General features: G+C 59.4%; 7 protein-coding genes across 7 annotated transcripts; 1 reads left to right on the top strand and 6 right to left on the bottom strand.

Annotated features, from left to right (window-relative positions):
* Positions 1-40: 40 nt before the first annotated feature.
* EHS24_001324 (uncharacterized protein) lies at positions 41-500 on the bottom strand (the record flags this gene model as incomplete). The annotated part of the gene is made up of 2 exons (XM_028617124.1): positions 41-214; positions 369-500. The coding sequence occupies 2 exons, from the start codon at positions 498-500 to the stop codon at positions 41-43; spliced, it is 306 nt and encodes a 101-aa protein (XP_028474431.1).
* Positions 501-727: 227 nt separating this feature from the next.
* On the top strand, positions 728-1,849 carry EHS24_001323 (uncharacterized protein; the record flags this gene model as incomplete). Its single annotated transcript, XM_028617123.1, has 3 exons — positions 728-792; positions 864-1,378; positions 1,431-1,849. The coding sequence occupies 3 exons, from the start codon at positions 728-730 to the stop codon at positions 1,847-1,849; spliced, it is 999 nt and encodes a 332-aa protein (XP_028474430.1).
* A 1,415-nt stretch (positions 1,850-3,264) lies between these two features.
* EHS24_001322 (uncharacterized protein) lies at positions 3,265-4,356 on the bottom strand (the record flags this gene model as incomplete). The annotated part of the gene is made up of 5 exons (XM_028617122.1): positions 3,265-3,406; positions 3,461-3,923; positions 3,999-4,014; positions 4,149-4,229; positions 4,339-4,356. 5 exons carry the CDS (start codon positions 4,354-4,356, stop codon positions 3,265-3,267), a joined length of 720 nt encoding a protein of 239 aa, XP_028474429.1.
* A 590-nt stretch (positions 4,357-4,946) lies between these two features.
* RPS2 (40S ribosomal protein) lies at positions 4,947-5,965 on the bottom strand (the record flags this gene model as incomplete). Its single annotated transcript, XM_028617121.1, has 2 exons — positions 4,947-5,615; positions 5,861-5,965. The coding sequence occupies 2 exons, from the start codon at positions 5,963-5,965 to the stop codon at positions 4,947-4,949; spliced, it is 774 nt and encodes a 257-aa protein (XP_028474428.1).
* Positions 5,966-6,747: 782 nt separating this feature from the next.
* On the bottom strand, positions 6,748-8,009 carry EHS24_001320 (uncharacterized protein; the record flags this gene model as incomplete). Its single annotated transcript, XM_028617120.1, has 2 exons — positions 6,748-7,081; positions 7,138-8,009. 2 exons carry the CDS (start codon positions 8,007-8,009, stop codon positions 6,748-6,750), a joined length of 1,206 nt encoding a protein of 401 aa, XP_028474427.1.
* Positions 8,010-8,248: 239 nt separating this feature from the next.
* On the bottom strand, positions 8,249-9,278 carry EHS24_001319 (uncharacterized protein; the record flags this gene model as incomplete). The annotated part of the gene is made up of 3 exons (XM_028617119.1): positions 8,249-8,764; positions 8,805-9,203; positions 9,264-9,278. The coding sequence occupies 3 exons, from the start codon at positions 9,276-9,278 to the stop codon at positions 8,249-8,251; spliced, it is 930 nt and encodes a 309-aa protein (XP_028474426.1).
* Positions 9,279-10,063: 785 nt separating this feature from the next.
* On the bottom strand, positions 10,064-11,551 carry EHS24_001318 (uncharacterized protein; the record flags this gene model as incomplete). The annotated part of the gene is made up of 1 exon (XM_028617118.1): positions 10,064-11,551. One exon carries the CDS (start codon positions 11,549-11,551, stop codon positions 10,064-10,066), a length of 1,488 nt encoding a protein of 495 aa, XP_028474425.1.
* Between the last annotated feature and the right edge of the window lie 585 nt (positions 11,552-12,136).

Below are 12,136 nucleotides of genomic sequence, written 5' to 3'. Positions count from 1 at the left end.
GTTATGCTTGGCCGCACGTTTGGCAAGTCGGCATGAGCTTCTACGCAGTCTTTTCCGAGGCGCCGTCGGCCTCCTGGAGCGCCGACACCTTCTCGCCGTCGACGCTGGCGGCCAGCTTTGTCATGCGGACCTTGTTGCGCTTGACCAGAATCCGCACGGTACGTTCCCGCTCGAGTTCGTTCATATCCGCCCAGTTGGCCACTCGGGAAAGAGTCTGACCGTCGTCAGTGGGGGTTCCAGCTTTCAACTTTTATGTCGTCTGGGAGACAGAGGACGTAAGGCGGGCTAGCGCAGAGGCGCCTCCACAGACAGCACCTGCACCATGCCACTCCGTCCGAGCCCGCCTCTCTTTCCGGTTCCCAACTCACGCCGTCCGAATTCACGAGCACGGGTCCAAGCGCGTCCAGCTTGACGGCCATGCCGTTGACCTCGAGGGTGGTAGTTCCCTGGTCCTCATTGTGGGCGTGGTCTTCAATGGCGAGGGGCTGCTGCTGGCTCATGGTGTCACGATATTGGTGTGACACTTCACCACCTGGCAGACAACATGACCACCTCCATTGCGCACAAATTGCCTCCGCCGCGTCCAAACTGTGCGTGGCGGCTTTTTCTAATTTGCCTCCGTTACACCTTTTCCAGCTCTGTCCACCAGTTGCCTTCGTCGACGAGCACGCCGTGAACAGCGAAGACGGCAAACCAGGTCTACACCACCACCAATAACACATCCAAAATGTCGCTCGACGCCCCTTCGTCCGCGATCCACCTCAACATGCCCCCCAGCAGCAGCTCGGCCATGTGCGTCCAGTGCCCCGCGCGCGAAAACCCCCAGACGTTACGAGTGGAGATTTCTGACAACCTCATCACAGGCGCGCGCCGACGCTCATCACTGTCCACCCTTCCGTCGTCGCCTCGATCCTGACCCACCACTCGAGGAGGCCAGCGGACTCGAGCACCCCTCGCGTCATTGGTACTCTTCTGGGTACCCGCTCGGAGAACGGTCAGGAGGTCGATGTGCGCTCGTCGTTTGCCGTCCCCCATTCGGAGGGTGAGGACCAGGTCGCGCTCGACATGCCTTTCCAGCAGGGTATGATGGAGCTCCTCGCCAAGAACGGTATCAAGGAGTCGATTGTCGGTTGGTACGCTACCCACCCCGACCTCAACGCCTACTCGGCCCTCATCCAGAACTACTTTGCCGGCGAGACTGGTGCCGCCCACGCCATCCACCTCACCGTCGACACTGAGCTTGACCCCTCGGGCAAGAAGGGTCTCGGCATCAAGGGCTGGGTCTCGACCCAGCTTGGCCTCAACCACAAGGCCGAGAACTGCGTCTTCCTCCCCGTCCCCGTCGTCATCAAGTACTCCGACTCGGAGCGTGCTGGCCGTGAGTTTTGATTGTCCGATGACCAAGGCAACTGTGACATGACGACACTGAGGTTACAACCCGCATTGTAACCTCGCGTTTGTTCTCGTTTTACCTTTATTTCTCCCCCTGGCATCTGCTAACACCTCTGCAGTCGACCTCCTCACCGCCACTGGCCCCACTCCTTCCCCCGCTCTCCCCCCTCTCCCCGCCCTTTCCGGCTCGCTCAACTCGCTCTCCGAGCTGATCGAGCAGGCTCTCGCGTACGTTCAGCGCGTCAACGCCGGCGAGAAGGGTGACCCCGAGGTCGGCAGGTACCTCCTCGAGGGTGTTGGCCGCTGGTCCGCCGAGGGCGCCGACGAGGGCGTCAAGGAGGGTCTCCAGGACACCCTCACCGTCAGCTACCTTGCCAACCTGGTGCGCTCCCAGGTTGAGCTCGCTGGCAGGCTCCAGCTCCTCCCCCAGGCGGCTCAGCAGCAGCAGCAGCAGTAGATAGGAGATAGGATGGTGTGATACATAGGGCTACAGCATGTACACATGGCTAGAGCGGGTGAGGGTGGTGGCAAGTTGTTGGACTGTCGCTTGGACGCCGCTTTGAATGCTCGTGTGGTGAGTTGCACGGCAGTGAATGGGGAACCGGTATACACCGTGACCACTGGCAACCGGGGTGGCCCAGTGTAGGTCAATGGAGCACAGCCATACCTGGTTCTGCGCGGTCAACGACACGGTGCCCCATGAATGCAACCAGAAACCAGGAGGTGTGGCACGCCGCATCTCAGAATGGATGAGATGTACGTGCTGCTCCATTTGCATATACACATCGCATCGCCTGACAAACCACTATCGATGGCCCGGAACAGCAGTAAACCTGCAATGGCATGTATGAGGTGCGTTTGGCTGTGTTGCCCAAAAACACACTATCCTCACAATGCAGGAGATCACATTGACCTCTATTGGTTTTCGGAGGTGGCCATAAACACACCATGGCAGGCTACAATATTGCACGGTCGGGTACAGTGTGTTTTTCGTGGGAGGTCCACTTGCACCACTTTAGTGAGAGACTTCATACATTAGCTGTGCGCTGCTTCGAGGGGCAAGGCTCCAATACTCCAATCTGCTCTATCCTTTGTTGACACTTTAAAAGGTCAGCTGTGCCCCTTCAGGCAGTGTGTGTCGGTTCTTGCCACCCGGCCATACATAGGAGGTGATGTCGCTGACTGGCCTGTGTTGCTGGGCCGTCCACCATGTTCCTTCTTGTCGTGGCTTGAGGAGACGTGCCATATTGATGGCAGAATAATTTGGCAAGTGGATGTGAATATTCAATACATGTTGCCCAAACAACCCCACGCATTCTCACACAGCACATGATGTGGGTTATGATCTTCCTGTACCGGATAGAAGAGGAGTGAGGCGATCTAGCCCTACGTTCGTCGGGTAGGCATACAAAAGGCATCGCCCACCGACAGAATGAATACTAAAACACAGGCAGACATCTTGCCACACTTGCTTTTACCACATTGTTCAGCCATGGGGCTGATTCCGGCGCCGTTGGTACAATCGGCGCCCCAATACTCAAAACCAACTCAACTCCCAGTGCCACGACGCTAGACCCATAATTGCAGTTTCCTCCCGAAGGACCAAAGGACAGCCAGCCAGTCTGCACGGACGGTCGATCCTGGGCTGTCGGACGTTAGCGGGCCAAGCAGTGCCACCGCAATTCGAGCCGCCGGCCGCTGCTCAACGAGGTCACGTCTTTGTTTATAATCAGCCAGGTCATGCTGTTAGTGTCCTCGTGTAACACTGTTGCTGCAGCCGATGTGCGTTGGCATAGTACATCGCCCGGACCTGCCGGCCAGTCACCCGCTGACGTCGCTCCCACAAGCAACCCATCGACATGCTAGTACCCATTACCGCTTCCCCGCAATACCCTCGGGACCGTGTTCACGCGCATAGCAGTTCTTGCACCACGGCTGTCCGTCGCGGTCGGACACGCGCGAGGGGTCGATGGTTGAGCGGCACGACGAGCAGCGGAGGCATCCGCGGTGCCACCTGCAGAAAGTCAGCTCAGAAACTCGGTCCTTACCGGGTGTCGCAGCAACTCACTTGTTCCCAATAGCCACTACCTGCTCGGCGGCATACACCCTCTTCTCACACCCGGCACAGCGGTCCTCGAAGTCCGGCCTCGTACCGACTTTAGAACGGGGGCTGTCCGTCCTCCGCAGGAGGCCGCGGTCGCTCAGCCCACCCGCAGCAGCGACAGCTGAGACGCCGGCGGGGATCGGGCGCTCGTTACGAAAGTTTGGACGCTTCCACTCCGTCGCCGGGTCGGCGACGACAGCTGCTCCAGCGGGAGAGTCAGGCAAGGGTGGCTGGGCCGATGTCAATGCCGGAGCAACGGGACTGGAGAGGTCCGGAGCGGTGTAGTAGTCCATCGGAGGGGGCACGGCGCGGGCTGCTGGCGCACGCGTGGGGGTCGTCGGCATGGGCTCATCCTGCGCCTCCCGGCGCTGGGCCGGGGAGTGAGCTGGGGATGAGGTGGTGGGAAGGTGGTTGGCGTGTCGCAGGTCTGGAGAGTCAGCTATGCGTGAAGGGTACAGATGCAGCTGGTGATGACCACAGTGGGTGTCTCGTTGTTACGCACCTCGAGTACCGTACAGCTGCGTATGGCAGCGTGCGCAATATGGCTAAAGGTGTCAGCGCATACACATGGAGAGAGACCTGGAGGGGTACGGAGAGCATGTCCCTATCTTTCTCGCACCCAGCACCGCTTGGCCCCCGTCTGTCAACGCACCATGTTCTCATGTTGAACGAGGTTTCCAGGATCAAGCCTCTTCCCGCATTCTTCGCACTTGAGACAGAGCTTGTGGTAGACCTGGGAAACAAAGTCAGTCGCGGGGACGAATCTAAAGCCACTAGAGCGTGGTAACGGGCGGAGTTGACGACGTCACGGCCCGCGCGCGCCCGCTCAATGGTGAACATACCTTGCGGCCGGGACCCATGACTTGCTCAGCATGGTATACTGCACCGCCGCAGCGCTCGCAGCGTGGGGTTCCGCCGTACATGTCGTATTGGAGGTTGTCGCTGGGTGGTGATAGAACAAAGAACGGTCCAGAAGAGGTGGTGGATGAATGGGTAATGTTGACACTGGGACAGGAACGCGCCTGGGTTTGGCGGTCGTCGCCCTTACTGCTGTCCACCGCCTGCGTCTGGATTCGCCACCGATACGTCGGGACATCTTGCGCCGTACCCAACACACGCTGCGTCACGGTCTGGAGGCGACGTCATGAACCTCCCGCCTCCGTGACTCCTTCACATGGGAAACAGGCATGCATGCACGCCGTTGTCTCATTGCCAAAAGAGGAACTCATCGCGGACCGTGGCGCCGTCATAACCTCGGATCGCGCACCAAGAAAGTCATTCACGTGACCTCCACTTAAAATTCGGTTTCAGATTCCAACGTGTCACCAGATCACCAGCCAGCGCCAACCGCTCCCTCCACCTATCCATCTGCAACTGCAACGCGTACTTTTTGTTGTTTTTTCTTCCTAAAAGGAAATCATCACTAACATGCCAACTACAAACTCGTCGCTTAGTAAGCGGCGGCCTTGCGGGCGGCGATGGCGAGGTGACCCGAGAACTCGTCGTAGGGGGTCTGGCCAACGGGGATGACGGTCCAGAGGTCGGGGGACTGGAACTGGTAGGTCTTCGAGAGGGCGGCGACGGTAGCCTTGAGGAAGTTGCCCTGGGTGGCAGTCGAACCCTTGGACTGGGTGTAGCAGTCCTGGATACCGGCCATCTGGAGCATGCGCTTCGAGGCGGGGGCGGCGACGATGCCGGTACCACGGGGGGCGGGGATGAGACGGCACATGACCGAACCAGACTTGCCCGAAACCTTCATGGGGACGGTGTGAGGCTCAGCAATGTGCGAGCCCCAGTAGCCGCGACGAACGGGGACGATCGAAAGCTTGGCGAGGATGATGGCACCGCGGATGGCGGTGGCGACCTCCTTGGCGCACTTGACACCGAGACCAACGTGGCCGTCGAAGTCACCAACGGCGACGAAGGCCTTGAAGCGGGTGCGCTGACCGGCCGAGGTCTGCTTCTGGACGGGCATGATCTTCATGACCTCGTCCTTGAGGGTGGGGAGGAAAAGGTCGATGATCTGGTACTCCTTGATGGGGAGCGAGAAGAGGTAGATCTCCTCCATGGACTTGATCTTGCCATCCTTCACGAGACGGCCGAGCTTAGTGACGGGAACCTGTTCTGTTAGAAAGGCGAAAGATTCGAGTTGGTTGCCCCAAGTGGGTGGTGGGATCGGCATGCCGATCTCTGCCACACTCGCCCTCGGCCAGTAACCCAGCACAATCTCCCTGCTCGAGAACATCCACAGAGGTCTCCTCGCTATCAGGAATGCCAGAGCACGTCCCGAAGGCCAGACGAAAAGTCCCAACGAGTCCACTTGGTCGTGCCATGTCTCGATTCCGCGATATTTTTGGTACTCACCCACTCCTTGTCCTCGTCGCGCTTGCCGCCACGACGGGGGCCACGACGACCACGGGGGCCACCACGGCCACGACCGAAACCACCACGCTGCTGCTCAGTGGACATTTTGAGTTGATGTGTTTTGAGGGATGAAGAGAGAGCGTATGGGGATGGCGAAGACGACGTGCAGTAGCTCCTGGGTGGCAGAGGCCGGGGGCAGCCACCTGAGATTTGGCGGAGAAATCTGATGCCGCTATTTTGAAGTCGTGGAACGCCGCAAATTTCCGGCGTGGCACCCCTTGGTTGGTGAATTGCTTCCGTGTCAGAAACACTAATGTCCCGAGATATTGAAAGCGAAAGCCCCCTTTGTTAGCAGGTGTATGCGTTTCTTATTCGTAATGATCGCGAGAAAGGGGTGTTGAGATTTGAAGACCAGCGGCCAGCGGCCTTCGGCCGTCCAACATCATGTCGAGCATCGCCTCTCCATCACCACCTCTATTCTCACGGCCCATTTGCTTTGTCCATAAACGTATCTGACACTTCCGTCAAGTTGCTCCTCCTGGGGTGCTCGCTGGTTGGGGCTAAGGAAATGTGTGCAACGCATCGAACGCGATTAAAGCCTCATGTGGCGTGGGCGGCAACGTTGTGCCGGGGCTGCGGCGCACACGAACCCTGTTGCTGAAGGCTTGAGTGTTAGAAGTTGATAGGCGGAGACCGTGTCGTGGTATGTACATATCTACTGCGTGCCACAATGACCTGTCTGCCACTTATTAGTTAGTGGCAGCCTACATACTTCGACCGAGTTGCCGACCGCGAAAAATGTCAATAAATCGGTCATAATCCCGTACTTGAAGTTGACTTCAAACATTCCAGGAATTACAGCGCTCTAGCAATGCATGCGTGTAGTTTTAGACAGTAGGAATAGTGCTGCCAAGTTCATGCTCCAGGAAACCAAGGCGACTGGTTGGGAGCGTAGCACCGGCGACGTTGTTCGGGAGTATCTTGTACCATGTGGCGCGCCTCTGCCATTCCAGAATTGTGGAGTTGGTTCCATGCGAAGACGAGTTCTTTTGAGCTTCTGGAGGCCCCGGGAATCGGAGGCGGCCTTCTTGTTGAGGATGGTTTGGTGGCCCGCATCTGTACCCTCCTCGCCGGCGAGGATACGCGTTGCCGCGCTTGGCGCGGGCCTCGGGGCTCTCGTTCTCGGGGATGCCTTCACGAATGCGACGGCGAGCGAGGGGCCTGGAATGGTGGGCGACGGACCCGCAACGGTGGACGAGGATCCGGCAACCGCGGACGGCTTGGTACGTGGCTTGAAGAAGTTCGCCTTTGCGGTGGCAGCCGCAGCCGCCGGCGCAGCCTCACGCGCTACACGCGCGACGCGGCGGGCCTCCCACTTACGGGCGGCATCATTGGCGCGGTTGACTGCGGCACGCGCGTCCTTTGTAGCCTCGCTCTGCGCCTGGCGAGCCTTCTTGGATTCGGCACGGGCCGCCCTGCGCTTTTCTTGGCGCTTGTCCTCCGAGATCCTGTACGCAGGGGTGGCCTTGAAACGCTCGTTCTTAAGACGTGTATTGTCCTGGCGCGCCTGCTTGTCATCCGTAGTCTCGGTGGCGCGTTTCTTCTCGGCGCGGGCGTCGGCGGCGGCCTTCTTGTCGATAATGGCTTGACGTTCGGCCTCGGTGCCTTCATAGCCATCAAGAATACGCTTCTCCTTGCTACGGAACCTGGCCATACGGGCATTCTGGTTCTCATGGAGTTTCGAGCGGGCCTCGGCAGTCTCGTCCTCCGGAATGCCCTCGCGTAGGCGACGGCGAGCGAGGCGGCGGGCGCGGGTTTCGGGCGACTCGTTTGCTAAACGTATCTTTTTGCGGGCATAATAGGCGGCCTTCTCGGCCTCAGACAGGCTGAGCCAGTATGAGCAAGTGCGCTGGCGGACAGCGACCCTCTGCTGTGGGGACATCAGGCTCAAAGCCGCACGGCGCTGCTGCCTCTGCCTCTGGGCCTGCTCCTCGGCAGTCAGAGCGCCAAACTTGGTTCGGAGTGCTTGGCGTAGCGGGCATTGTGTGTTCTGTGGGGCCATCCAGGGGAGGATACCCCACACGCCCGTGGTCGCCCAGTCTCGACGAAAGAAGCAGCCCAGCTGCGACGCGACCAGGGCCTCGGCCATGATTGAGGAGGAGCGAGCGACATGCAGGGCGACGTCCTTGTTGGGTGACTTCTCGACCGCTCCTGGACGGCGATGGGCAGAGCCCACGCGCGTTTGAAGGCGATTGAGTACCGAGCCTTGTCCGCACGGTACTTGCCGTAGAAGGGAATGGACGTGCTGGCCTTGCTGTTATTGTCAACATCCGCCGTTGCCAGTATTTTGTCATAGCAGTGCCCTGCGATCCTCAAAGTAACAATGCTTTACCTGCCAGTGTTGCTGTTGAAGTTGGAGACGTGCGAAGATTTGGGGGCAGCCAAACCACCGACTGACTTCATTGCGCCGGTGCGCAAGAGGAAGACAGGCATCGACGAGCCACTTCCTCCGTACATGTGAATCTCACCACTGGTCTTATCTTTGACCAGGATGAGGTATGCACCCGGCTGGGTCTCCTTGATGACGTCGACGTTTGGGAGGTCGTACAGGCGTTCGAGGTTTGCGAGGGTGTCATTGTCAAAAAGCTTGCAATACTGCGCCTCCCAACCAGGCGCGAGACGAGCGTACCAGGCACCCTTGGTTTGGGGCGTGGCCTCACGTTCCCAGAAGGGCAGCGTGTCGCGACTGGTGATTGTGTTGAATCCTTTGTTGAAGGCGCCAATAAAGCGCGCAGTATTGGTGTACGAGGGCGGGTCGAGCTTCTCGATACCGGCATACGCGTCGGCTGGGAGTTGGGGTCCGATGCACTCCTCCGAGTTCATGTCCAGCGCGTCATACCAGTGCTGATCGTTAGAGTCTGATCTGCACGCGCACGGTGCTTACCTTCTTCTCAACGTTGGCAGTTCCAGCCTTGAGGGTCGCAACGTCCTCGCCGTCGTCGGAGCCACCATTGATGGAGCAGTCGTCGTCTTCCTCCTCGTCAACGCCCTCGCCGTCGTCGAGACCCAGGTGGTCGGCGTACAGCTCGAGCTCGGCCTCGTCGTCCGTGTCGTCGGGGTACTCGTTAACATCCCACTCGGACTCTGAGTCAGAGTTGTCCGGAGAGTGCCAGTCGCTTTCGCGCTCGTCGTCTGAATCAAAGTGGAGGCCGCGGGCGAGGGGCTTTGTGGTGTCGCGAGCGAGCTCCTCAGGCTTGAGGTTGAGCGGGTCGAGCGCATTGGCTGGGCTTGAGTGGATGAGATCGCCGCCAACGGCGAGGCCGCCGGGGTCGTTCTTGGGCTGCTGTTGGTGTGTGAGTACCTGGTACCCTGTCTGCTCAACAACCTGTGAAGAGGTACTCACGTTGCTCTCGCTCATTGCGCTGGGAAGCACGATGGACGAGTTTGGTGTGGTTTGTGGAGTGGTGGGAGAGGATGTTGGGAGGGAAGACTTTGTGAGAGAGCGGGGCGGTGTACTGGAAGGGGGTTGACTGTACTTTGCGTCACCCCACCAGGACGACCACTGCGCCCTCTACGGGAGGGGCCGGCCACCGCCGATCAAACAGAGATCGCTCCTTTGGGAGTTCGATTTCAGTCCGCATGGTCGTGCCCCCCTATGAAGGCCGTGAACAGCTCTACACGCGGTGTCCCTTTCTGACAACACCCCATGCAATACAGTGTACAGTGTACAGTGTAAGACGAGCCACTATGCGGTACTTCTGTACTTTTGCATATCAGACGAAGATTCATGGTATTTTCTGAATTATGACAGGTTTGTTCACTTTTCCCAACAGCCACACATGCGTGCTGGTGGGTGGTGCTGAACTCTCTCCGATACCGGAGATGGCATACGCGCGCGCGTTTTCTGCGCTCCTGCAGATCGCACCTGTTATTCCGACATTTCACGAGACGGAAACTCACCACCGGCCACCAGCTACCGGGGAACTTGTGCGGCCGCAGTTCCAGCAAGTGCATGGCGGAGAGGACCAGCGGTAACGACTGGTGGCACCCACCACTCCACCCCACCTACTGCCAAAACAGGCCGACAACAGTCCGGGATACTGTTACATGGCAAACGACGGCGGGCTACAACAATCTACTCGGCGAGATCTCAACAGCAAACACTAAAGATGAAATATCCTCTTGACAAAACGTCTCCTCCTCCTACAACTGCCCCCAGTCCCACCCAAGCGTCCCATCCACCACCTCTCCAATAAACTGCCGATACCCTGCCTCGTCATCACTCTCCAGCAACGCGGAATGCACAATCGTGACTTTACCCGCTGCTGCTGCCGGCGCTGGGGGCGGGGTGAGTGGGGCGAGCAGGTCAAGTCCCAGGCCAACCTGTCCCCCAAACACAGCGGGCCCTGCAGCAGCAGCAGCACTAGCGGCTGCTGGCGGCGTGCGAGTGTTGAAGCCAAACGTCGGGCGCAGTTGCTTGATTGGGGACGGCGTGGCCACAGCCGCGCCCATGGCGGCGAAGCGCCATGTGGTATCGGAGGATCCGGGCGTGGGAGAGAGTGGCGGAGACGGAGGCGGGGTGTACAGCGTGTCCGTGTCGGCGTCAGGCGAGCCGGGAGTCTGGGGCATACCTGGGGACGAGCCCAAGGACGATGTGGACCGGAGCGACGATCCAAGCGACGACCCGAGGCTTGGCGTGTATGCCGAGGTTGGTGAACTGAACGTGTATGTACTGGGAATCGGGTACGGCGGGGCACAAGACTCGGATGAGCCTCTGCGCTGTACCTCCCAGTGCCGTTCCAAGTCTCGCACGTCCGCGCGCGTGAGGTGGTCGATACCGACCAGTTTCACTGTCGACAGGGGCGTGCGCTCCTCGTCCATTGTCACACGCATGGCATACAGCGCATCGAGGGACAGCTGCTGCAGGCCCGTGAGGTCGAGCGTGTGTAAAGACGGTGGCAACGCGGCCAAAAAGCTAGCGAGCTTGTCCTTTGGTAGCAAGTAGCAGGAATGCAGCGACAAGTGCTCCAGGTGCGACCACGGCATGTCGCTTGGCAGCGTCGTAATGGCGTTGGTTCCCAGGTCGAGTTCCCTCAGTCCGCGTCCATTCACACCGATACACCGCATCCACTCTGCCCACGCGTGCCCTCCCAACCCTGCACGACGGAAATTGAGCCGCTCCAGTGTACCCCCGATACGCTTCAGTTCGGGCGCGAGCTGGTCCCATGCCATGAACGTTGACGAGCAAGGAATGGACAGCGATAGCAGACGGTCGGCCGGGATCGCCTGGAGTAGAGACAGCAGAGCGGTTCCCGGGTGAGCACCGCTGTTGGCGCTGTGGGGTCCACGGCCGGGCCGGCGATGCCATTCCGGCGGCGAGGGCGCAAAGTGGAGTGCGAGGTGACGGACGAGGGGGAGCACACGCTCGCGGAGGACGGGTGGGAGTGGGCTGAGTGGGAGGTGGAAGAGGGTGAGGGAGCGGTGGAGCGGCGGTGAGAGTGCGAGCGCTGCTACCCGGCGCGAAACGGGCCGGATGGCGAGCACTTCTTCCCATTCGAGATACTGGAGCACCTCGAGCCAGAGTTCGTCCGGCAGCCTCGCAATGGGGCACTGACCAGCTGGAGGTGGATGCAGCAGAGGGTTGCCGCTCCTGCGCAGAGCAATGTCCACGGACGTGTACTTTGTCGACATTGCAGGTGCGGCGGCATTGTTGGGGACAAGGACAGTGGAGCGGGCCCTGGATGTTTGACGGCGGTGGTGGCGTGCATGTGTATCTGATGGAGCGCGATGCAGAGGACGAGGGAGGGGAAACGTCGCGTGAGCAGCTAGGGGTGGGTGGCAATGGGGATTAGGCATCGCTGTGTATGGCTAAGAGATGATGGATAAAGGTTTGGTTGGAGATGTTTGTTGTTGTGGCCCATCCGATAGCATCGTTCTTGGTTCTGGGGAGAATTGGCCACCCGAATGAGCTGAATTACCCGATTAGCAACGAACCGTGTCATCATTGCTTTCCCACGGTCGGATGCGGCGACTCGAGGCACACGACCGCCTGTGGCCTGTGGGGGGTTGGCTGGACGAGGCGCCGATCTCCTACCACGCAAACATGTCGAAGATCGGGGAACAGAAAGAGATAAAAAGAGAAACCGCAACAAGACTCATCGTGGTTGACAAAAGTACGCGTAGGACTGGACCTAACCAGAGACGTCCTGAGATGACCGATGGACGCTATCTGATCAATCTGATACGGGCCGCAATGTGGCTCGTGTGAGCGGCATG

The sequence above is a fragment of the Apiotrichum porosum genome, assembly GCF_003942205.1.
Source record: "Apiotrichum porosum strain DSM 27194 chromosome Unknown scaffold_10, whole genome shotgun sequence".
Lineage (NCBI taxonomy): Eukaryota > Fungi > Basidiomycota > Tremellomycetes > Trichosporonales > Trichosporonaceae > Apiotrichum > Apiotrichum porosum.
This window is presented reverse-complemented; position numbering and strand designations above follow the sequence as displayed.